This window comes from Taudactylus pleione, unplaced genomic scaffold (assembly GCF_031769625.1).
Source record: "Taudactylus pleione unplaced genomic scaffold, aTauple2 ptg000824l, whole genome shotgun sequence".
Taxonomy (NCBI): domain Eukaryota; kingdom Metazoa; phylum Chordata; class Amphibia; order Anura; family Myobatrachidae; genus Taudactylus; species Taudactylus pleione.
The window spans coordinates 1,490,034-1,515,113 of NW_028285226.1; the positions used below are offsets into that span (position 1 = coordinate 1,490,034).

Consider the following 25,080-nt stretch of genomic DNA (forward strand, 5'->3'; position numbering starts at 1 on the left):
AGCCAACTAGTTGATTGGTTGGAATGAAAATCTGGTAAGGAATGGGAGTAAATGATGATCAGCAATTTGCTCCTAAATGCCAGAAAACTGATGAAAATGGTTTTTCAGACAAGTTTGTTAAATGTTTGATCTAAACAATTTGTTCAAACAACAGTTTTTGTCCATTTTCCGGCTTTTGGGAGCATATTGCTGATTGTCATTTGCTTTCATACCTTACCAGATTTTCATTCCAACCAATCAACTAGTTGGCTGGTTGGATGTAAGTTGGTCTAGTGTGTGGCCAGCTTAAGTCCCCCCGGAAGCCCTGAAACCTAACCCTCCCCCCCCCCCGCGGCTGTCCGCGCCCTCCGCCCGGCTTACCTTCGATCGGTATGCCGGGAGTCGGCCTCCCGGCGTAGGTATAATGACAGGCATCGGGATTTGACAGTTGGGAAGCCGGCGGTCGGTATTTCGAACATCAGCTTCCTGACTGCATCTCGGCCACACTCACTCTAAGATTAAGCATTTGGAAATCCCGTCCTAGAAATCCTGCGTTTGCCACTGATCCAGCAGTCAAATGTAAAAGTGGTATCTGTAACTGTACATCGTGGTGAAACCATGCTGCACTGCAGTTGGGGCAGATGTAACATGGGCAGACAGATTTAGATTTGGGAGGAGTGTGTCCAAACTGACATCTAAATTGTAGAGTAATAATAAAGGGGAAGCAATCGGGAAGCCGACTGCCTAAATACCGGCAGCCGGCTTCCCGACTGTCATATCCCGGTAAGGGTGAAATGCCGGGTGTCTAGATGTAGACGCCCGCATTTCCCCGACGCCGGGAGACCGGCGCCCGGCATTCCGATCGTAGTGATGCCGGGCGCCGCGAGCGGACAGCCGCGGGGGGGAGGGTTAGGTTTAGGGCTCCCGGGGGGGACTTAGGGCTAGGCACCCCCCCGTGGGACTTAGGTTTAGGCAGCGGGGAAGGGGGTGGTTAGGGTTAGGCACTTAGAGGGGGGATTAGGGTTAGGCACTTGGGGGGAAGTTAGGGTTAGGCACCCCTAAGGAGGGTTAGGGGGGTTAGGTTAGGTTAGTAGATACGCGGCCGGCGGTATTTCATACCCATTCCTAATAAAGCTGTGCAGTATTTGTGGGCTACATGCAAAAGCAGCCAGTATTTACCCCAAATGGAAAAAAAATTATTTATTTACACCCCTTGCTTTGCAACTTGGTGTGTCCAGGTTCACAGTAACTTGCTATATCTTACTCATTCCAAAATCTTAATCAGGCACGTTATGCTTTACAAACATATTTGTATATGGTCAAAAATGGTTTTACCTATTTGATCAACCTGTATATTAGATTTAGGGACGATTTAATAAAGTTTAAGGTTAGGGTCTGTCCCCACCTAGATACAACAGTGTACATCTCAGCAACAAGGAATTGCTACTGCAGCTTAATATTCCTCTAATATACAGAGACATTGGGCCTGATTCAGAATGGATCGCAATTGCAACCGCGTACGCAGATCGGCCGATTGTTGCGTAATGTGCATGTACCGCATTGTGGGCCTGATTCAGACCCGCTCGCAAGCACTATGCGCTCGCAAGCGGGTCGATTGTTAGGCAGTGCGTACGCGCGAGCCCTTGAGCGAGCGAGCGCAAAAAGCACTCGCTCTGGCGCTCGCATCCAAAAGGGGCGGCTGTCGATGTTGATCGACAGCTCGCTCCGTTTGGAAGGCGGGGCGGGGGGTGGCTGGGCAAACGGAGGCGTTCCTGCAGGAATGCCTGCCGTTTGTGGGCGGCCCTACTGACATCACTCTAATAGAGCAGGAAGTCCACTTGACCATCGCGACCATCACCTGGCCATTCGCATAAGCTGTGGGTGGTAACCCACAGCAATGCGAGCGGCCAGGAGGCCGCAACTAAAAAAACAAGCGCCCGCCCTGATTCAGAGTGCGATCACGCATGTACACAGGAATCCATCACAGAGTGAGTGACAGGCCCTGAGTGTTTGGGGGTGGTGACGGGGAAGTGGTCGGAGAAACGCAGACATGCCTGTCTGTTTGAACGCCGTTACATGGGCATGCATAAATTAGTCACTGCGATTGCATACGCAGCCTGAGTACTCACTGCGTACAATGAAACTTGCAATTTCTGAGACGTCAGACCTGCTGTAATTGTGCGTGATGGGTCGATGTGCTCCGATGGTACCGATGTATATGCAGGACTGCGAGGTATTACAGAAGTGAGAAAGCAGTAGTGGGCGTCTCCATGCTGGCTGAGCAGTGGCAGACATTAGCAATTGCGATCCATGCTTTATCAGACCCATTGGGCTCTATTTACTACAATGCATTGGGAATGCAGATTGTAGTGTGATATTACCGACTGAATTCGCATTGCGAATTCAGGCAATATCACTGGGATTTACTACAAATCCCTTGCAGGGACAGAGCTTGCGATAAAGCTCTGTCCCTGCGAATCCCCTCCACAGCCTTATCACGGTATTTTCGCAAAAATACTGTGGCAAGTGCCCGCGCATGCGCTGACTGGCCGCCGCTGCTACTCCCCCGGTGCTAAGCCCCGCCCCCCACGATCGCGGACCCCCCCCGCAACCCCGCCTTCCTTAATTGCACTTACCTGCATGATCCGGGCTCCGGTGATGTCCTCCATGACTCCGGTCAGCTGACATCCCATACTGCACTGGGACCCGGTCACCTGATGACCGGGCCACAGTGCAGTATGGGAGACCAGCTGGCCGGAGGTAGGACATCACTGGAGCCCCGAACTCCGCTCCCTGGACTCAGGTAAGATAATTTTATTTTTTTTACTATTTTTTTTTTTGTAGTGTATCAGCCTGTGGTCTGTTTAGACCACACAGCTGATCACTGGGGCCAGCTTCGGGCTCTGCTCTGCACGTTAGAGCGGAGCAGGAGTCGTAACCGGGTGGAGACCCTGGATAACGCCACCTACAGATGGTGTTATTATCACAAGGCCTCCCCAGGTATTTTTTTCACTATTTATTTTTAGTAACTTGCATACAGATCGCATTTCCCATTACAATTATGGGAAATGCGATCTGCTTACTAAAAATAAGTGATACCTAGGGGTTGGAGTAGAATTTTACGAATTCTACTCCAATTGCCCTGTAGTAACTTTAGGTGAAACTAAAATAATGTGAAAATGGTGTGAAAACACCCTTTTTCACTTTATTTGAGTAAAAATAATGATAATAAATAGAGCCCATTATGAGATGCTTCATTTACACTTTAGTTCAGTGTTGGCTAACCTTGACACTCCAGCTGTTGTGGAACTATATATCCCAGCATGCCCTGCCACAGTTTTAGCATGCCCTAATAGCAAAACTGTAGCAGTGCATGCTGGGTTATGTAGTTCCATAACAGCTGGAGTGTCAAGGTTAGCCAACACTGCTTTAGTTAATACCTAGAAAATTGCCATATTGGTATTGTTAGTGACTATGGCCCGATTTTAATTAGAAGCGAAAAGCCGAGATCCGTGAAAAAGTTTCGCCGATTGCAACTTTTCGCCTGTCGGAAACTTATCTCCGTATTCAATTCCATATGCTTTTTGCGTATGCGGAAATTCAATGAAATGTAATAGGCAAAAAAGATTCGCCTCTGAATAGCAGGAGAAAATAAGTGCATTTTGTTTTATTTTGGGGTGCAAAGGTGGGGAAACCACTCATAACCCTTGGGACAGGCCCCAAAAGGATAACTGTGTAAAAAAATCATTAAAAAAAAAAATAGTTTGAATTTGGGGGCGAAAAAGTACAAAGTGGGGGTACAGACATAAAAAGTCAGGACTACTTATTTTCTCCCAAAAAATACTGCTTAATGCCATTCTTCACCACCTGTGCAAAGACGCTAATTAGAGGCAATTGTACCAACTTAAGTACCCCAAATAGTTTAATTAGGACTAATCGGGCACATCTACATTGATCCATAATGTTTCTGCATCTTTTTGGAGGGGTTCAGGCTGATCTCCCTGATTCTAACAACACTTTCTGCCTGTTCTGACTTTGGGCCTGATTCAGAGCCACTCGTAAGCGGCAGCTCGTTCGCTCCGAGCGATGTTTGCCAAACTGCGCATGCGTACGGATCGTTATACGCATGCGCGAACCAGTCAGTGCGGCTGAAATTCATGTGCTCGCAAAATAGCAAATGCCTGCTAATTTGAGTGACAGAATGAGGCGTATGTGGGTGGTAACAGGGGAAGGTGCTTGAAAACGGGGAGTGGAGATCCGATCGCAGGCGTGCTTAAAGGTCAAAACGGGCGTTTTATGGGTGTGCATATTTAAAACAGCAGCGTCATTGACCACGTCACTGGGTTTTTTTTAAGCCAGAACTGCTCGCAAAATTGTGGTAGCAAAAACCAACCACAAGAATAGCGAGCAGTTCATACCCTGTTCGATGTACTCGATTAATCTAATAAATAGCGGACATGACGTAGGATGCGAGCGGCCAGGGGGCATTGTTTCCCAAAAAACGGCCGCAAGTTTTGTACGCTCGTTCAGACCTAGAGGCGTGAACAGACCGCAAACAGCGAACGGTTCATTTGAATAGCCACCCCTATTTTCAGGACGAGCGAGCGCTAATTGCGTCCGGCTCTGAATCAGGCCCTTTGTTTTTGCATCTTTTAGAATTGAATAGGGCTAATAGTGGGTACGTTAAGTTCCCGCTGCTAAAATATGCGATATAGGCAAAAAGTCCGGCAAGCGAAACTTTATCGCGTACGCGACACTAATTTAATACCGCCCAATGTATGAATCTTAATTCTGCTTCAGCAGAACAACTGATGTCACCTGTCATTCATTTATAATAAAGTTATAATTTAATTTTTTATCATTATCATCTATATAATAAATTGTCTATGGTCTGTCCAGTCTCCGTCACGCTCCGCGGGAGACAGCGCCCGTGTGTGTCTCCTTCCCACCCCCTGCTCTGCTAATGGTTCCCACTGTGCAAACGGATAACTACGGCCAGGGGTGAAGGGGGATCTGGCGTATGACAGTTAAAAAAACGTGTTACCAATAATGAGTAAAGTAATAACATTATCTATGCAGCAATATATTTAACCATACATAAAGAAAAATAATGCAATACTAACCTTATACTTTTTTAACTTGGGGTAATTTTCCCTTGACTTTCCATCTTGTACTGTATATTACATTCTGGACCAATATTATTCCAAAATACAATCATAACCATGATACACTCCCATTATCTTACTTATTTTAGCTCTTAGTTGCACTATACACTGAATTCAAGGATGTTGAATTATTATAGGAGATATCTGGTCCTTGTGTGAAACAACTGCATTCCTCTCAATTGTCAACATTTTGAAGGACATACAATTCGAGTGGGCGTTTCTGGAGATTGGGACAGTGTTTTGCGCAGATTGGCATGTGTAAATGTTGAGATGTATGCAACTAAGTATTTTAACGTTTGATTTCCTTTTTCATTTGAATGGAGGCAGCCATTTTGTAGGCAGACCAATATTCACACTGTTAATTCAATAGCAGTTAGTGAATTCACTAAAGCGGCCCATACGCGGTGCGATATGCACCGTGCAACGCGACGGGGGATCCATCTTCCGACATATCGAGCGGTCCCCACAAACGGTGCGATCGGGTGGCCGACCACCCGATATGCCGGCTCCTCCCTACCCCACCCACATAGGGCTGCATGGGATCGCACATCGCATCCCCAGATAAACTGAACCTGCAGTAAGATCTGGTGGTGTGATGTACGACCCCACGGGTGCGGGCACTATCTGATATCATGCACATACACTTTGCGATATAGCAGCCAAATTGTACCAATCCGTCGAATCGGCTGATTTATCGCACCGCGTATGGGCCGCTTAAGGCATGAAGCACAAAATGGCTGCTTCCACTGTGTGAAGCTTTCGCTTTCACCTTCATCCCAATCTCTGTCTCCTAACAGCACCATTTGTTGACAAGTGGAATCTAGAACTCCCCTTTCCAGACATGAGGTGGTGCTTACTTTTGGCAGCTACTGTCCTGGTTGTGTCTGGAGACCCCATTATATATTTTCGCGAACAGTTTGAAGATGGGGGTAAGTTTGTACTACGTCTTCCTTCTGTGCCACTAAACAAGCAGCCTTCAAGTAAAAATGTTTTACATTTTGCTAATTACTATCATATTTATTTTAAATATATAATCGTATGTGTCATTATTGTTTGTCATTAGTAAAATTTTAAATAGGTGGTGTTCAGGTGCAGAGAAACACAAATATTTTTTGTATATTTCATTATTGATCATTTACACCCATCTCTATGGTATTCGGAGGTTGGGTACAGGATTCCGGCGGTCAGAATCCCAACAGTCACAATGCCGGATCCGGCATCCCAACTGTGAAAATCGTGACGCATGTTGATGAGTATTCTAACCTTTACCCTAACCCTAACCTACCCTTCCCGCAGCCTAACCCTAATCGTCCCTTCCCGCCAGGGCCGTAACTAGGGTAGTGCGACCAGTGCCATGGCACAGGGCACCGCATGGCAGGGGGTGCTGTTCGGGCCTGTTTATTATCATTCTCACTTGTAGCTTCCTCTTCTTTTATCCCCAGCAGCTACTGGCCTCCCCTAACTCTTCCCTGCCCTTCCCCATGAGGCCATGGCCCTTTTTTAGATGCACGATCTTATGTCCCTAGTTAAAAAATGGGGGAGGAGGTCAATGCTCTCTCTGGCACAGGGCACTAAAAAGTCTAGTTACGGCTCTACTTCCTGCAGCCTGACCCTAACCCTTCCCCTGGTGCCTAACCCTCACTGTTAGGATTCTGACCATCGGGATTCCGTAGCCAGTATTCTGATGACCATCGGTACTTCCAGAGCTGGTATTCTGACCGCCGGGATCCGGACTACATTCTGGTTTTCAGACACACTAAGGGGTCACAGTACACAGAAAGTATTTTTCGATTTCTTTGTAAAATCCCCATGTATATAGTTTTTCCTTCCACCAATGGGTGGTCAATAGGGGCCCTTACAAAATGCCCCCATTTGGAGGTATGCTGTTATTGCTGGTGACTGACATGCAGTAGTAAATCACATTTTCCCGAGCAACATCTACAATTGTTGTTCAGATACCTTATGTATCAAGTGTTCCCTACACCTAACTGCGAAAGATATTCATCCTTTATAAATAAAAGGCTAATAATATCAGGACAGCACAGTACCATCAGCATGTTACCACAAATACTGTATTTGGGCAGGAACAAAGGCATATCAAGCCTACTCTTTTACAATTAACTGGGGTTATTTTGCTAATGTGTCTCATCACTTATATATACACACCCCTTTTTTTCTGTACTACCACACAAATAGGTCTTCTGATTGGCCACAGGATTGTCCCCATGACCTCCATTATCATAGGGCCTGATTCCAGCTGCTGTGCGAAAATATGCTAATGCTAACACAGGAGGCGTCTTGTGTTAATAGATGCCTCCAGCCAGCTTCTGTTATCTGCAGCTGCGTCCAAAGGCGCAGCATCGAATCACTGCGCGACCATTGGTCATCTAAGTAATTCTCAGGTTACTCAGGATGACCGGGGATTTTACACGGCAGAGGCCAGTAAATCTGCGTTGGAAGATGCAGCCAACGGCCTCAGCGCTCCCACATAACAGAGGCGACGCCTCCATACTGGCAAATGCATCCTGTCGCCGATCCCTCCCCGTCTGCAAACAGCCACAGCCTGTCAGTCAGACTGCAGCTTCGGGGGCATTGCGTCCTACAACACAGAACCCGTTATGCACATGCACAGTACAGCAGGCTTGCCTACCCTCCCGATTTGGCCGGGAGCCTCACATATATCGGATGCCGCACCCGACCCCCCCCCCCGAGTAAATAGAGAAACCGCCGCAGGAGGGGGGGGGGGCGGTGATGCGATTTGCGCTGAATCGTTGCTTTACAACGCCATTTATTCCGGCATTGTGAAGAGGGATTGGGGCCGCGATGATGCGATCTCGCAGTCACGCCCCTGGCTCCGCCCCCAAAACAGCACTATCGTCCGCCCACGCCCCCCACTGTAATCTGACATTCAGCTCCCTCCCGGTAGGAGGGAGCTGAATGTCGGCAAGTATGCAGTACAGATCCTGCGCAATACAGAAAGCATTGGAGATGTACGTAAACCACCGGGTTCTTTGGTGCATCTTTATTCAGACTGCTCATGAAAACTGTATTTAATCTGCAAACACCCCATCTATTTGTGTAGTAATGTTATGTCGTTTGTAGATGAATGGCAGAAAAGGTGGGTGGAATCTAAAAACAAATCTGACTATGGCAAGTGGAAGCTGACAGCGGGGAACTTCTTTGGTGATCCTGAGAAAGACAAAGGTAGGCACCTATGGTACAATGGAAAACCCTCAGCCACTGACTCACATCAAGGATTGTGTCTCCCAGTTTTAGGACTTAAAAAAAAAAGATAATGATACTAATAATAATAAAGTATATTTAGCTCAGCGCTGACATTTACACGTTCTTAATGGGAACTTGGACAATCCCTTCTTTCTAGTATGACCTCTCTCATACAGGGGTGTAGCGAGGGCAAAGCAGGCTGAGCTTGTGCTTCAGACACCAGGGGTGCCATCTGGGGCATATTTTGTGATAGTAATGTATAGGAGCCAATCTAGTAGCTCCAGATCAGACTGTGCCTGCTGCAGGATGGTGCTGCTGTTCCAGGTCCTGTGTAGCTGACAGAGTTGCATGAAAAAAGTAAGTAACAAATAAGTAAATAAGTAATTTGGGCACCAATCTGCTGAGGGGGCATGTCAGGGTGCACTGGAGTATGTCAGTGTGTAGGGGGTACATGTTGGTGTGTATGGGGACTGGTTGGTATGTATGGAGGACATGTTGGTGTGTAGGGGAGACATGTTGGTGTGTAGGGGGGACATGTGTAGCTGAAAGCACTGCAGGAAACAAAGTAAGTAAAAAAAATTTAATTTGGGGACCAATATGGAGTGCAGGAGAGGGCATGTTGATGTGCTGGGGGACATGTTGGTGTGCAGGGGGAGTATGTAGGTGTGCACGGGGATCACATGTGGTTGTGTAGGGGGACATGTGAGTGTGAGGGGTATGTTAGTTTTCAGGGAGACATGGTGGTGTACCTGAGGAGTATGTTGGTGTGCAGGGGGGAAGGTTTCTGCTCAGGAGTAGTATTTGTGTGTAGGGGTAATATGTTAATGTGTAGGGGGACATGTTGGTGTGCAGGAGGGTATGTTGGTGTGCAGGGGTAGTATGCTGGTGTGCAGGGGGGAAATGTTAAGGCGCCCACACACATAGCAATCTGCACACGATCCCACGATGTGTGCGATTTCCCCCGAACTGTCCCCAGGCAGCTCCCTGGCAGTCCTACACACGATTTGGAATAAAAAATGTCCAATCTGACTTAAGATCTATCGTGTATCCAGTGCATTGTGTCCCAGACTGGCAAATCTGCCCTACAGCACAGCAGATCTGAAGATGCGATGTGCGACCACTGGGGACGCGCATTGGCATTGTGATCGTGAGTGGATACTCACGATTTGGGCATATTTTACACGATTTGTCGTCACGACTCGTCAAAAATTGGCCAAATCGTGTAAAATATCGCTATGTGTGTGGGCAGCTTTAGTGTGCAAAGCAGATATGTTGCTGTACTGGGAGGGAAGTAGTCATGAAGTCATATGTTCAGGGGGCAGGGGCGGCACATGCAGTGTCACCCTGCTACAGCACTGTTAAAAGATCCACAAGTAACCTGAAAAACATGGACTGTTAGATCATGTTTAAAGTTGTTATACCACCACTGTTAAAATGCTTTACATAACATTACAACTGTGTTGACATTCTCCCATCAAAATAATGCTGTCTGTATTCTGCTGTGGGAGTATGTTGGTGTGCAGGGGGCATGTTGTTGTGCAGAAGAAGTATGTTGGTGTACAGGTGGAGTATGTTGATACGCATGACGAGTGTTTTGGTGTGCAGGGAGTGATAGTCAGTGAGAGGAATTACTTTGGTTGAGGTATGGGGTCAGGGAGTGGTGGGGAATGAGGAGTGAGTTATGGGATCAGGGGGTGATGATGAGTGAGGGGAATTATAATGGGCTAGGTTGGGATCAGGGAGTGGTGGTGAGAGGGGAAGTACAGTGGAGTAGGTATGTAGTTATGGAGTGCGTTTGAGTGAGGGGAATTACAGTGGGTGGTATGGGATCAGGGAGTGGTGGTGAGAGAGGAGAATTACAGTGGGGTAGGTATGTAGTTATGGAGTGTGTTTGAGTGAGGGGAATTACAGTGGGTGAGGTATGTGTCAGGGAGTGGTGGTTAGAGAGGGGAATTATAATGGGATAAGTATGGGGTCAGGTAGCGGTGGTGAGTGATGGGAATTATACTGGGATAGGTATGGTGTCAGGGAGTGGTGGTGAGTGAGGGGAATTATAATGGGATAGGTATGGTGTCAGGGAGTGGTGGTGAGTAAGGGGAATTACAGTGGGGTAGGTATGTGGTTATGGAGTGCGTTTGAGTGAGGGGAATTACAGTGGGTGAGGTATGTGTCAGGGAGTGGTGGTGAGAAAGGGGAATTATAATGGGATAAGTATGGGGTCAGGTAGTGGTGGTGAGTGATGGGAATTACAGTGGGTGAGGTATGTGGTTATGGAGTGCTGGTGAGTGTGGGGAATTAAAGTGGGTGAGGTATGGTGTCAGGGAGTGGGGGTGAGAGGGGAATTACAGTGGGTGAGGTATGTGGTCAGGGTGTGGGGGTGAGAGGGGAATTACAGTGGGTGAGGTATTGGGTCAGGGAGTGGTGGTGAGTGAGGGGAATTACAGTGGGGTAGGTATGTGGTTATGGAGTGCATTTGAGTGAGGGGAATTACAGTGGGTGAAGTATGGTGTCAGGGAGTGGTGATGAGAAAGGGGAATTATAATGGGATAAGTATGGGGTCAGGTAGTGGTGGTGAGTGAGGGGAATTACAGTGAGTGAGGTATGGTGTCAGGGAGTGGGGGTGAGAGGGGAATTACAGTGGGTGAGGTATGTGGTTATGAAGTGCTGGTGAGTGAGGGGAATTACAGTGGGTGAGGTATGTGGTTATTGAGTGCTGGTGAGTGTGGGGAATTACAGTGGGTGAGGTATGGTGTCAGGAAGTGGGGGTGAGAGGGGAATTACAGTGGGTGAGGTATGGGGTCAGGGAGTGGTGGTGAGTGAGGGGAATTACAGTGGGTGAGGTATGGGGTCAGGGAGTGGTGGTGAGTGAGGGGAATTATAATGGGATAGGTATGTGTTTATGGAGTGCTGGTGAGTGAGGGGAATTACAGTGGGTGAGGTATGGGGTCAGGGAGTGGTGGTGAGTAAGGGGAATTACAGTGGGTGAGTTATGGGGTCAGGAAGTGGTGGTGAGAGAGGGGAATTACAGTGGATGAGGTATGTGGTTATGGAGTGCTAGTGAGTGAGGGGAATTACAGTGGGTGAGGTATGGGGTCAGGGAGTGGGGGTAAGAAGGGAATTACAGTGGGTGAGTTATGGGGTCAGGAAGTGGTGGTGAGAGAGGGGAATTACAGTGGATGAGGTATGTGGTTATGGAGTACTAGTGAGTGAGGGGAATTACAGTGGGTGAGGTATGGGGTCAGGGAGTGGGGGTAAGAAGGGAATTACAGTGGGTGAGGTATGGGGTCAGGGAGTGGTGGTGTGTGAGGGGAATTACAGTGGGTGAGGTATCGGGTCAGGGAGTGGTGGTGCGAGAGGGGAATTATAATGGGATAGGTATGGGGTCAGGAAGTGGTGGTGAAAGAGGGGAATTACAGTGGGATAGGTATGTGGTCAGGGAGTGCTGGTGAGTGAGGGGAATTACAGTGGGTGTGGCAGTGGCGGGCTGGGCCGGGGGTCAGGGTGCCATGTGCCCCCCGGGCCGCAGCATCATGCGGGCCGCGGGCCGTCTGTGTCACTGTGACACAGACTGCACCGCGTGTGTAGCGCTGACCGGACGGAGTTCGGTCAGCGATACACAGCACAAACACACAGCCGCCGCAGCCGGCTGTAATCAGCAGCCGCTGAGAGTCTGTCAGACTCTCATTGGCTGCTGCTGCTCCCACTGCGGGAGCCATCTTCCGGCTCCTGCAGTGGGTAATGGGAGAGACGTCGTCATGACGACGTCTCTCCCATAATGCAAAGCGGCCGGAGGAGCTGGTAGAAGCGTCAGGACCAGGAGCGGGAGTTTCAGGTAAGTGTTTTTTAATGTTTTTATTAAGTCTCCCTCTACTGGGGGGTGGGACTACTGGAGGCACTACCAGGGGGGGATTACTATGGGGGCACTACCAGGGGGGGATTACTACTGGGGGCACTACCAGGGGGGTGGATTACTACTGGGGGCACTACAAGGGGGGGGGACTACTACTACTGGGGGCACTACAAGGGGGGGAGATCTACTACTGGGGGAACTACAAGGGGGGACTACTACTGGGGGCACTACAAGGGGGGGCTACTACTACTGGGGCACTACAAAGGGGGGGGCTACTACTGGGGGCACTACAAGTGGGTACTACTACTACTACTGGGGGCACTACAAGGGGGGGACTACTACTAGGGGCACTACAAGGGGAGGGGTCTACTACTAGGGGCACTGCATAGGGGGAGGGGACTACTAGTAGGGGCACTACATAGGGGAGGGGACTACCACTGGGGGCACTGCATCGAGGGACCACTGCTGGGGGCTCTATATAAAGGGCAATACTGGGGGTACTGCATAGGGGGGAGACTACAACTGGGGCCACTATTTAAGGGGCATTGCATAAGGGTTACCACTATTGGGGGCACTGCATGGGGGATGGACTGCTACTGGGGGCACTATATAAGGGGCACTGCATAGGGGGTACCACTATTGGGGGCACTATATAAGGGGCTTACTACTGGGGGCACAAGGGGCACTGCACAGGGGGGACCACTACTGGGGGCACTATATAAGGGGCTTACTACTGCGGGCACAAGGGGCACTGCATAGGGGGGGATCACTACTGGGGGCACTACTGGAGGCCTGCATAAGGGTGTTCTCTCCTGTGGCACACGGGGGCACTGCATATGGGCACTACGACAGGGGGCTGCCCCATATCTTTATTTTTACCTTACATTAATCCCATATGGACCCGCCTCCTCCCTGAAACACTTGAGGAGGGGTGGCGCCGTAGCACGCACATTCTTCGGGCACCCTGGCTACATGCTACTCCTCTGCCAGGGCCGCCTGCATGCATTTGCCCCCCAGGCTAAAAGTTGCCAGCCAGCCCCTGGGGTGTGGTATGGTGTCAGGGAGTGGCGGTGAGAGAGGGGAATTATAATGGGCTAGGTATGGGGTCAGGTAGTGGTGGTGAGAGTGGGGAATTATAATGGGCTAGGTATGGGGTCAGGTAGTGGTGGTGAGAGTGGGGAATTATAATGGGATAGGTATGGGTCAGGTAGTGGTGGTGAGAGTGGGGAATTATAATGGGATAGGTATGGTGTCAGGGAGTGGTGGTGAGAGGGGAATTACAGTGGGTGAGGTATGGGGTCAGGGAGTGGTGGTGAGAGAGGGGAATTATAATGGGATAGGTATGGGGTCAGGGAGTGGTGGTGAGAGAGGGGAATTACAGTGGGTGAGGTATGGTGTCAGGGAGTGGTGGTGAGAGGGGAATTACAGTGGGTGAGGTATGGGGTCAGGGAGTGGTGGTGAGAGAGGGGAATTACAGTGGGTGAGGTATGGGGTCAAGGAGTGGTGGTGAGTGAGGGGAATTACAGTGGGTGAGGTATGCTGTCAGGGAGTGGTGGTGAGAGGGGAATTACAGTGGGTGAGGTATGGGGTCAGGGAGTGGTGGTGAGAGGGGAATTACAGTGGGTGATTTATGGGGTCAGGGAGTGCTGGTGAGAGAGGGGAATTACAGTGGGTGAGGTATGTGGTTATGGAGTGCTGGTGAGTGAGGGGAATTACAGTGGGTGAGGTATGGTGTCAAGCAGTGGTGGTGAGAAAGGGGAATTGTAGTGGGATAGGTATGGGGTCAGGGAGTGGTGGTGAGAGAGGGGTATTACAGTGGGTGAGGTATGTGGTTATGGAGTGCTGGTGAGTGAGGGGAATTACAGTGGGTGAGGTATGTGGTCAGGGAGTGGTGGTGAGAAAGGGGAATTGGAATGGGATAGGTATGGGGTCAGGGGGTGGTGGTGAGTGAGGGGAATTACAGTGGGTGAGGTATGGGGTCAGGGAGTGGTGGTGAGTGAGGGGAATTATAGTGGGTGAGGTATGGTGTCGGAGTGGGGGTGAGAAGGGAATTACAGTGGGTGAGGTATGGGGTCAAGGAGTGGTGGTGAGTGAGGGGAATTAAAGTGGGTGAGGTATGGTGTCAGGGAGTGGTGGTGAGTGAGGGGAATTACAGTGGGTGAGCTATGGGGTCAGGGAGTGGTGGTGAGAGAGGGGAATTACAGTGGGTGAGCTATGGGGTCAGGGAGTGGTGGTGAGAGAGGGGAATTACAGTGGGTGAGGTATGGGGTCAGGGAGTGGTGGTGAGTGAGGGGAATTACAGTTGGTGAGGTATGGTGTCGGAGTGGGGGTGAGAAGGGAATTACAGTGGGTGAGGTATGGGGTCAAGGAGTGGTGGTGAGTGAGGGGAATTAAAGTGGGTGAGGTATGGTGTCAGGGAGTGGTGGTGAGTGAGGGGAATTACAGTGGGTCAGCTATGGGGTCAGGGAGTGGTGGTGAGAGAGGGGAATTACAGTGGGATAGGTATGTGGTTATGGAGTGGTGGTGAGTGAGGGGAATTACAGTGGGTGAGGTATGGGGTCAGGGAATGGTGGTGAGAGAGGGGAAATACAGTGGGTGAGGTATGGGGTCAGGGAGTGGTGGCATTTAAGGGGCGGTGCGGGGGCAGGCGGTGTTTCTGTTTTCCTCGAGTGGCAAGGCCTGGTGCTGCATCCACGGACAAAGTTTCCTGGCCTGGCAAGCCGACCAGCCTGCGGAAGCGGAAGCTTACTCAGCCGGCCGGCGGCCTGGCGACGTCCACCATCACGACCAGTAGTTGCAATGGTGATTCCAGCCTGCGACCTCAGTCACAGTGCTGGGATCACAAATGCAGCTGGAGGTGTCATACAGGGGGTGTCATACAGAGGTGTCATAAAGGGGGTGTCATACACCTCCTGCTGCATTTGCATATTAGCAAGGACTGAGGGTCTCATTCATACCCGCTCGCGAGACCCGGCTAGCGACGGGGTAGCCGTCGCTCCGGGTCTCGCACCAAAGGGGGCGTGCTGTCGATGTTGATTGACAGCACGCCCCCTTTGTTGGGCGTGCCGGGGGCGTGGCTGCCAGACGAAGGCGTTCCCATGGGTCCGGCCCCACTGACATCACTAGTGATGTCAGTGGGAGTGATTTTGGCTCTGATAGAGCAAAAATCACTCCAGGGCTTGCGGCAGCGAGACCCTAACGCAGGGTGTCCGTCGCAAGCCCGATGGTCGCGATGGTCTTGACCATCGCGACCATCATCATGGACGCTCGCATAAGCTGTGGGTGGTAACCCACAGCTATGCGAGCGTCCATAAGACCGCTCCAAGTTGAGGTAGGAGGGCCCTGATTCAGAGCGAGTGCTCTGGTCAGAGCGTCCGGCTCTGAATCAGGCCCTGAATTGCAAAGCTGCCTACATGAAGCTTTGCAATTCCGTCCTCAGCTGAACCATCCCCTAATAGTCTTAGGCCCTAAATATTATCTTTAATATTTCCCCCTAAGTTAAAATGACCTGCCACTTACTAGAAATAAAAATAATAAATTCAAGAAACCTATTTCATGCTAATTACACATATATGAGATCAGAAAATGTTAACAGCTTTGGGAAACAGGTTGTGTGGTTTTAAAAATAAATAAATCGACTTCCCCATGTCCTTGTAATATTCCCTTTTGATGAGTTGTTAATGGTCATCGTAAATATCCCCCAGGTATACAGACCACCCAAGGCTGGAAATATTATGCTCTGTCTGCTCGGTTTGATCCAATCGGCAATGAGAATCAGTCATTAGTATTTCAATTCACTGTCAAACATGAGCAGGCAATCGACTGTGGAGGTGGCTACATGAAGTTATATCCTGCAGACATAAACCAGGAGCAGCTAAATGGGGAATCCGAATATTGTATCATGTTTGGTAAGTTCTCCCGTTTTTGCATGCAGAACCTACTACAGAATATAGCAACACTAAGGGGTATATTTACTAAAGTGAGAGTTTTTAGAAGTGGAGATGTTGCCCTTAGCAACCAATCAGCTTCTACTTAACAATTAACTAACACCTACTAGAAGATAATAGCTAGAATCTGATTGGTTGCTATGGGCAACATCTCCACTTCTAAAAACTGTCACTTTAGTAAATATGCCCCTAATACCGGTAAAGTTGGCCTTGCAATTCCAAATCCAGCCTTAAGATCAAATTGCATAGAATCAAACTGTAAACAATGAAAGTGTAGCAATTGGTTAAATACAATCAGATGTAAATTTATGAATCGATTGACAACATACACTCAATAAATGTATTTACTGTATGCAAAACAAGATATTCACTTTGTCTTTCCACAATTTTTCAGGGCCTGACATATGCGGCACAATCCATGAAAAAGTCCATGTTATACTGAATTATAAGGAGAAAAATCATTTAATAAAGAAGGATATAAAGTGCAAGGTATCGTGATTCACTGTCTGTAATCATGTGGCCAGGAAATGTTAGATATTGTAAATTAATAGACACAAGGCCTGATTCAGAGATATACGCAATGCCGATATTTACATAGATTGAGCGATTGTTAGCCATTACGCATTCGTGTAAGCTGCACTATGCACACACAGCGATTATTTTGCGATTACGCACACACAGAGGATTCAATATCAAATTAAGGGCCTTATTCAATTTGAAGCGAAAAGGACTTTTCGCCGTCATCTGAGGTTTTCAGGCCGAACACTTATCGGGCTCGTCCCCACGTATCCCCGTATTCAACTCCAAAATGGAGAAAACGGGAGAAAACGAAAACAGCTAAAAATCCTGTCATTTGAATTTGTACCCTCACTTTGAACTTTTCCCCCCACATTTTTAAAGTGCTTTTTTGGGGTGTCCTTTATGTTTTTTTTAAGAGTTTTTTTGACGCAGTTAGCGTCAAGGGGCGTGTACAAAGAATGCAGAGTTTTTCCCGCACCTCTGCACCCCAAAACCATAATCCTGCACTTTTTTCCGCCGGGTAATCATAGGCAAAACTTTTTTCGCCTTTTACATTGCATTGCATTTTCGCAGCGGTGAAAAGACGCTACAATTGAATACCGGGATAAGTGAAAAATTAGAAAATGACGTCATCAGCGAAAATGTTTCGCCGAGAACGGGTTTTCGCCGCTGATTGAATACGGCCCTGAGTGACAAGTAGTCAGAGTTTGGGGGAGGTAGAGGGGGGTGGATAGGCAAACACAGGTGTGTCTGACCATTTAAACACAGTTTCATGGGTGTGTATAAATTATCCATGCGATCTCCTTCCCAGCATGAGAGCTGGGTGTTAGGAGAGACGCAGTGTATGAGACAGGTAAGACTTGACACATATGCTGCATGGCCGCCCGATCTGCGTCGATGTTACCAATCTTTACGCTGGTGTGTGATGTCGGACGCATATGAGAAGGCAGCGGTTGGCCTCCCTATGCTCGGGTAAGCTTTGAAAGCATTAGCATATTTTCTAAACTGCGTTCCGTGGTAAATCGCAGCTGCGGTTTCATTAGCGCCCATCTCTGAATCAGGCCCACAGCGCAGATGTTTATTAGCACAGTTAGAGAATCACGTAGAGCAGAGGTTGCAGGTTGGTGGATTATCTGTAAAATAGACTTGGTAGAAACTATGGGCCTGATTCAGAGCCGGTCGCTATTTGCGCTCGCTCGTCCAGAAAATAGGGGTGGCTATTCAAATGAACCGTTCGCTGTTTGCGGTCTGTTCACGCCTCCAGGTCTGAACGAGCGAGCAAAACTTGCTGTCGTTTTTTGGGAAACTACGCCCCCTGGCCGCTCGCATCCTACGTCATGTCCGCTATTTATTAGATTAATCGAGTACATCGAACAGGGTATGAACTGCTCGCTATTGCTATTGCTACCACAATTTTGCGAGCAGTTCTGGCTAAAAAATAACCCAGTGACGTGGTCAATGACGCTGCTGTTTTAATTATGCACACCCATAAAACGCCCGTTTTGACCTTTAAGCACGCCTGCGATCGGATCTCCACTCCCCGTTTTCAAGCACCTTCCCCTGTTACCACCCACATACGCCTCATCCTGTCACTCAAATTATCAGGCATTCGCTATTTTGCGAGCACATGAATTTCGGCCGCACTGACTGGTTCGCGCATGCGTATAACGATCCGTACGCATGCGCAGTTGGGCAAACATCGCTCGGAGTGAACGAGCGGCCGCTTACGAGCGGCTCTGAGTCAGGCCCTATGTTATGACATTAGGAGCACCCTCTACATTTTTCTCCTAAAATATTTCTGAATTTAGCCCCATTTAAAGGGTACACGAATTATGACAGTGAGGAGGAATCAGCAATAATTCTATTACATTTGTAATTTATATGTTTTGAAAATAAGTGTAATTGGAAGGTGCAAATTGTTACTATTGAAATTATAAGGACAAGGTTGGAAAGTTTGCAATATGAAAGCTTATCTTTCTACTTCAGTGCAAGATTAGGCTTAATCCACCCATAGGTAGAAATATTCCTGATCTGTTCCTGATCTGCCAATCCACCCATACAAAGGAACGTTCCTGATCTGCCAATCCATCCATAGCAAGGAACGTTCCTGATCCGCCAATCCACCCGTAGCAATGGACAGTACTGATCTGCCAATCCACCCGTAGCAAGGAACGTTCCTGATCTGCCAATCCACCCATAGCAAGAAACATTCCTGATCTGCCAATCCACCCGTAGCAAGAAATGTTCCTAATCTCCCAATTCATCCCATAACAAGGAATGTTCCTGATCTGCCAATCCACCTTAGCAAGGAACGTCCCTGATCTGCCAATCCCTCCCATAACAAGGAATGTTCCTGATCTGTTAATCTAACCATAGCAAAAAACATTTCTGATCTGCCAATCCACCCATAGCAGCAAGGAACGTTCCTGCTCTACCAAGCCCTCCCATAACGAGGAATGTTCCTGATCTTCCAATCCACCCATAGAAGGAACATTCCTGATCTTCCAATCTATCCATAGCAAGGAACGTTCCTGATCTGCCCATCCACCCGTAGCAAGGAACGTTCCTGATCTGCCAAACTTCTCCCATCAGCAAGTCTACATCTTTAGGGTGCTAAAGTCTTTGCTCTCCTCTAACAAGAGAATTTAGCTCCTTTTGTAAGAAGAAAAAGGTTGTGTACCCATCTATACCTCCCTAAATGGTCACAACCCATCTGTTTCCTTTAAATTATCTCATCCTTCAAAATGAAACCTTGTTTTTGCTCTTCAGTGCAAGATTAGGCCCAATCCACCCGTAGCAAGGAACGTTCTTGATCTGCCAAACTTCTCCCATTAACTGGTCTAAGTCTACCTCTGTAGACACTACTTGCCCTAATGTCCATGTGATTACCGTATTAACTGGGGCATATGATCAAATACATGCACAGAACATTACAAAAGGAAATTTCTTTGCCCTTGCAAGAATGCCTTCTGCAAGCTCATAAAAGAGCCTTTTTGCTAATCAGACTTTGTTGCACAGACCCCATTGTTGGTAACATTGTACGGGCGTCATTGTTTGCCACGTATGTGATAGTCAGGGTTTACAGCCACATTGCACAATTTCTAGCCATACCTCGATTGGTGGGGCTTAATCATCCACTTATGGTTTAGCTGCAGGACACCAGGAAAGGATGGGGATTAGCAAGACACTAAGATGCCAGTTGTGTAAAGGTGTGGTAAGGTGGTAGGCATGGGTAGGTCTATGTGGCTTGATAGCATAGCTAGTCGGGATGGGTACGGAATGCCGGCGCTCGGGATCCCAGTAGTCAAAGCCTTGGGCATAGGCAATATAGGTGAATGCCTAGGGCACCATTACTTCAGAAGGTGCTCAGCCAGTGGGCGTCGCCGTGCTGGCTGAGCGGTGGCAGACATTAGCATATTTTCGCAGCTTCATTGCGTGTGATTACACAGCTGTGATCGGAATTGCTATCTGTGCTAAATTGGGCCCTTAGATTAGTACATGTTGTGCTGTAGTGGTCTGCCTGTACTATGTCTCATTTCCCCTTCCAAGCTTGTTCCTTAAAATTAGTTGAAAATTCATTATACTGAACATCGGATCATCCTCACTAATCATGTTGCTTAATGCCATGCAGTGTTTCATAATGGCCTCTGGGCAACAGAGTTTTAGTAAACAACAAGCCACACATCCTTAGCCTGGGGTTTAGCCAAAACATGTATGACTATGTTGTACTATAGTAAGCTCATTAGAAGCCTTCTAGATAGCTTTTTTTTTTTTTGTTTCAACAGCACGATGAACTCACCCACCTGTACACTCTGATTATTCGTCCTAACAACACATACGCAGTGAAGATTGACAATGAAGTGGTGGCAAACGGAACCCTGGAGGATGACTGGGACTTCTTACTGCCCCGTAAAATCCAAGACGTAAATGCCACAAAGCCAGAAGACTGGGATGAGCGAGAGAAGATAGAAGACCCCAATGAGCTAAGGCCAGAGGTAAGGGTAAACAGGACATTATATTTTACTCTTTAAGGATATACCATATATTAGTGCTCAGTGGGCCTGATTCAGCAAAAATCGCAATTACAAAGCTGCACACAGGCAGCTTTGCAATGTCGTCCTTGCAATAATGCAAATAGCACTGTGACGGAGGTCGCAGGCTGGGATCATCAACGCGACCATCTGTGGTCAGTGGTCGCGATGGTGGATGGCGCTGGCCAGCTGACTAAGCTTCAGCTTAGGCAGCCTAGTCGGCTTGCAAGCCCAGGATGCAGATCCTGGGCTTGCCACTCCCGGAAAAGGGGACAGAGGCCCTCATTCAGAGCCGTTCGTTATTTGCGTTCGTTCGTTCAAAAACAAGGGGTGGCTATGCAAATGATCCGTTCGCACATTGCAGTCTGTTCACACCTCTAAGTCTGAACGAGCGAGCAAAACATACGTTCTTTTATTTCTTAAAAACGCCCCCTGGCCGCTCGCACCATACGTCATGTCCGCTATTTATTAGATTAATCGAGTACATCGAACAGGATATGAACTGCTCGCTATTCTTGTGGTTGGTTTTTTCAACCGCTATTTTGCGAGCAGTTCTGAGTTAAAAAAAACCAAGTGACGTGGTCATTGACGCTGCTATATTAATTATGCGCACCCATAAAACGCCCGTTTTGACCTTTAAGCACGCCTGCGAACGGATCTCCACTCCCCGTTTTCAAGCACCTTCCCCTGTTACCACCCACATACGCCTCCTCCTGTCACTCAAAATAGCAGGCATTCGCTATATTGCGTACAAATGATTTTCGGCCGCACTGACTGGTTCGCGCATGCATACTAAAAACCATACGCATGCGCAGATGTGCGAACATCGCTCGGAACGAGCGTACTGCCGCTAGCGAGTGGCTCTGAATGAGGGCCAGACTCGTCCCCGTTTCTGGGAATGGCGGACGACCTCGGCCGCCATTGGTGTCAACATTGGTTGAAACCAATGTAATAACTACCTCTTTATAGAGACAGGAAACTTCTTAAACTTTAAAACTTGTGCCAAAGTCATTCCCCTGGTTTTAGGGCAGCATCGGCGCAGATTTCAAACTTCCTAAAGTCACCAATTGCACATAACCCTGGTAAAGCTGTATATGTTTTGCAGGACTGGGAAGAGAATGAGCTTATGGTAGATCCAGATGCAAAACAGCCTCATGACTGGGACTCCAGTATGGATGGGGAGTGGGAACCTCCCATGATTCCTAATCCAAAATACAAGGTATGTTACTTACTACTATAGTTGCCAGACAATGCAGTTATTTTGTTGCTATTTAAATTATATTTGCGTGCCATGCTGTCCACCGGTGCAGATCAATCTTTTTTTTGTAGCTAGTGCAAGTATGCCATTACTCTGGGAGATGGTTCACAATATAGGAGCTGCTTCATCTGTGTGTGTGACTTTTGTTGGTGTAGCTTGTGCGACTTTATGCTAGTACTGCTATAATCCCTTCCCTGATGTACATCCTTGCATCGGCATGTGAAGGACTGAAATGCCCACTCTCAGGTGTGGTATAAAAGATAAACAGTTTCTAGATAGAGAGTCATAGGTCAACACCAGATGGTCAACATGCAATAGGTCGACAGTGTCAAATTGTAGACAGATAAAATGTGGACATTAACTGCGGTCGACATGGTCAAATGGGTGACAGGGTCTAAAGGTTGACACACAAATACAAACACACTTTTTAACCCTAATCCTCACTGTAACCCTCCCCCTGGTGCCTAAACCTAATGCTCCCCCTCCCCCTAGTGCCTAACCCTCATCGTCCCCTTCCACAGTGTAATCCTCCACCAAGTGCCTAACCCTAACCATCATTAAACATAATGTCAACATCAGTGCTCGATGTGTGTCGGTATACAACGGTACGGTATACCAGCACTTCCAGCAATGAGCCGTAAATCGCCAAGAGAAATATGGTGAAGGCAACGGCGCTGCTTTCTCCGTACGACGGCCACCTGCTGAGATTGTGTTACCAGCGGGCTCTCTCCTTGCAGTGGGAGGACGGAGCTCTCTCCTGATCTCTGCCTCCCGGCTCCTGCAGTGGGTGTTGGTTGAGATGGCATGACGTCTCTCCCACAGTGCAGAGAGAGGAGCTGTCAGACGGCAGTGGCGGGGACAGGAGCGGGGTAACAGGTAAGTATGTCTGTGTGTCTGTCTGTGTATGTAAGGGGCACGACTACTACTACTATGGGCACTACTACTACTGTGGGCACTGCTACAAGGGGCACTACTACTACTACTACTGTTGGCACTACTACTACTACAAAGGGCACTATTATTGTGGCCAATGTATTGGGGGCACTATTACTCTTGCGGGCAATGAATAGGGGGCACTATTACAAGTGGGACTACTACTTTGGGCAATGTATAGGGGGCACTATAACAAGTGGCACTACTACTGTGGGCAATATATAGGAGGCACTACTATCGTGGGCAATGTATAGGGGCACCACTACAAGGGGCACTACTTCTGTGGACAATGTATAGGGGGCACTACTACGAGGGACACTACTTCTGTGGGAAATGTATAAAGGTCACTAATACTGTGGGCAATGTATAGGGGGCACTACTACCATGGGCACTGCATAGGAGGCACTACTACTGTGTACATTGCATAAGGGGCACTACTACTGTGGGCATTGTATAAGGGGCACAGTTACTGTGGGCATTGCATAAGGGGCACTGCTACTGTGGGCATTGTATAGGAGGCACTACTATTGTGTAGCATAATGTGTATAAGGGGTGACACATCTGATGTGTTTGCAGTCAGATTTTCATTAATTTTAATACTGTAAAAAATCGTTCGTAGTCCGTAGTCCATCGTTCGTAGTTCATCGTTCGTCTGACAGATATAACCGTGTGTATGCACCATAAGGATACTGGAGAATCTACATTTAAAGGACAGTAGGTGGCGCTGTTTCTTAAATTATGACATTGTATTTTGTTAATCCTCAGTTTTATGTTATTGGAGTTTTCCCTTTCCTGGTCACAGTATCACTGTAAAGGTGCGTATCACTAGCAGATAGTGGAACGACAGTATGATTACAATATTGTAATCGTACAGTCGTTCCTCTTCCCCTGCAGTGCCTACACTGAATGACATGTCATTCAGTGTAGGCACTCTTCCTCATCCCTGAACATGGGCAATCTGTCGTTATCGGCAGATTGACCAGCATGTTAAGGCGATGATTGATGTAAAAAATGACCAGCGGGAGCGCACATCGCTTTTCGTTGTCGACATTTTCATGCACGATTTGGGAACCATTAATGAACGATAACGATATCGTTATCGTTCAATCGCTCATTTTAATCAGCTAGTGGATACCCGCCTTACTAGAAAGGTTTATCCCACAGTTTTTCCTGCGTGTAATGCTGGAACAAAGGGGCATACTCTGCAACACTTAAGCTGGATATACACTGGATGATATATATCGGCCGTTCAATTAAACTACGACATATCGCATGTGATTAGATGGCCAATATACAGTGCATCTGGAAAGTATTCACAGCGCTTCACTTGTTCCACATTTTGTTATGTTACATCCTTATTCCAAAGTGGAATAAATAAATTTTTGTCCTCAAAATTCTACACACAATACCCCATAATGACAAAGTGTAAAAAGTTATTTTTTTTGATTTTTGCAAATTTAATAAAAAAACAACAACTAAGAAATCACATGTACATAAGTATTCACGGCCTTTGCCATAAAGCTCAAAATTGAGCTCATGTGCATCCTGTTTCCACTGATCATCCTTGAGATGTTCCTACAGCTTAATTGGAGTCTACCTGTGGAAATTTCAGTTGTTTGGACATGATTTTGAAAGGCATACACCTGTCTATATAAGGTCTCACACTTGACCAGGGCCGAAACTAGGGTTTTTGTCACCCGGGGCAAGACAGTAAGTTGGCTCCCCCCTGGTAATACCCCCATAGTAATGCCCCCTGCAGCAGTGCCCCCATAGTAATGCCCCCTTCAGCAGTGTACCTATAGTAATGCCCCGTATTAATGCCCCTGTTCTAGAGGCCATATGGTAATGCCCCTGTAATGCCCATATGGTAATGCCCCCATAGTAATGCCCCTTTAGTGACCAAATAGTAATGCCCTCTAGTAATCCCCCTGTAGTGCCCATATAGTAATACCCCTAGTAATGCCCCTGTAGTGCCCATATAGTAATGCCCCTGTAGTGCCCATATAGTAATGCCCCTGTAGAGCCCCCTGGTAATGCCCCTGTAGAGCCCCCTGCTAATACCCCTGTAGAGCCCCCTGGTAATGCCCCTGGTAATGCCCCTGTAGAGCCCTCTGGTAATGCCCCTGTAGTGCCCCCTGCTAATCCCCCCATAGTGCTGCTTATACATACACAA

The 25,080-nt window shown here is 48.0% G+C and overlaps 1 protein-coding gene across 1 annotated transcript in view; it reads left to right on the plus strand.

Moving 5' to 3' along the window:
- Nucleotides 1-5,985: 5,985 nt before the first annotated feature.
- Nucleotides 5,986-25,080, plus strand: part of LOC148474647 (calreticulin-like) — a 44,459-nt gene continuing 25,364 nt past the window's right edge. The window contains exons 1-6 of the mRNA XM_088458276.1: nt 5,986-6,073; nt 8,247-8,348; nt 15,924-16,127; nt 16,561-16,655; nt 20,471-20,680; nt 21,822-21,935. Coding sequence (XP_088314402.1) covers nt 5,986-6,073; nt 8,247-8,348; nt 15,924-16,127; nt 16,561-16,655; nt 20,471-20,680; nt 21,822-21,935 — 813 coding nt within the window. The remainder of the gene's footprint in view (nt 6,074-8,246; nt 8,349-15,923; nt 16,128-16,560; nt 16,656-20,470; nt 20,681-21,821; nt 21,936-25,080) is intronic.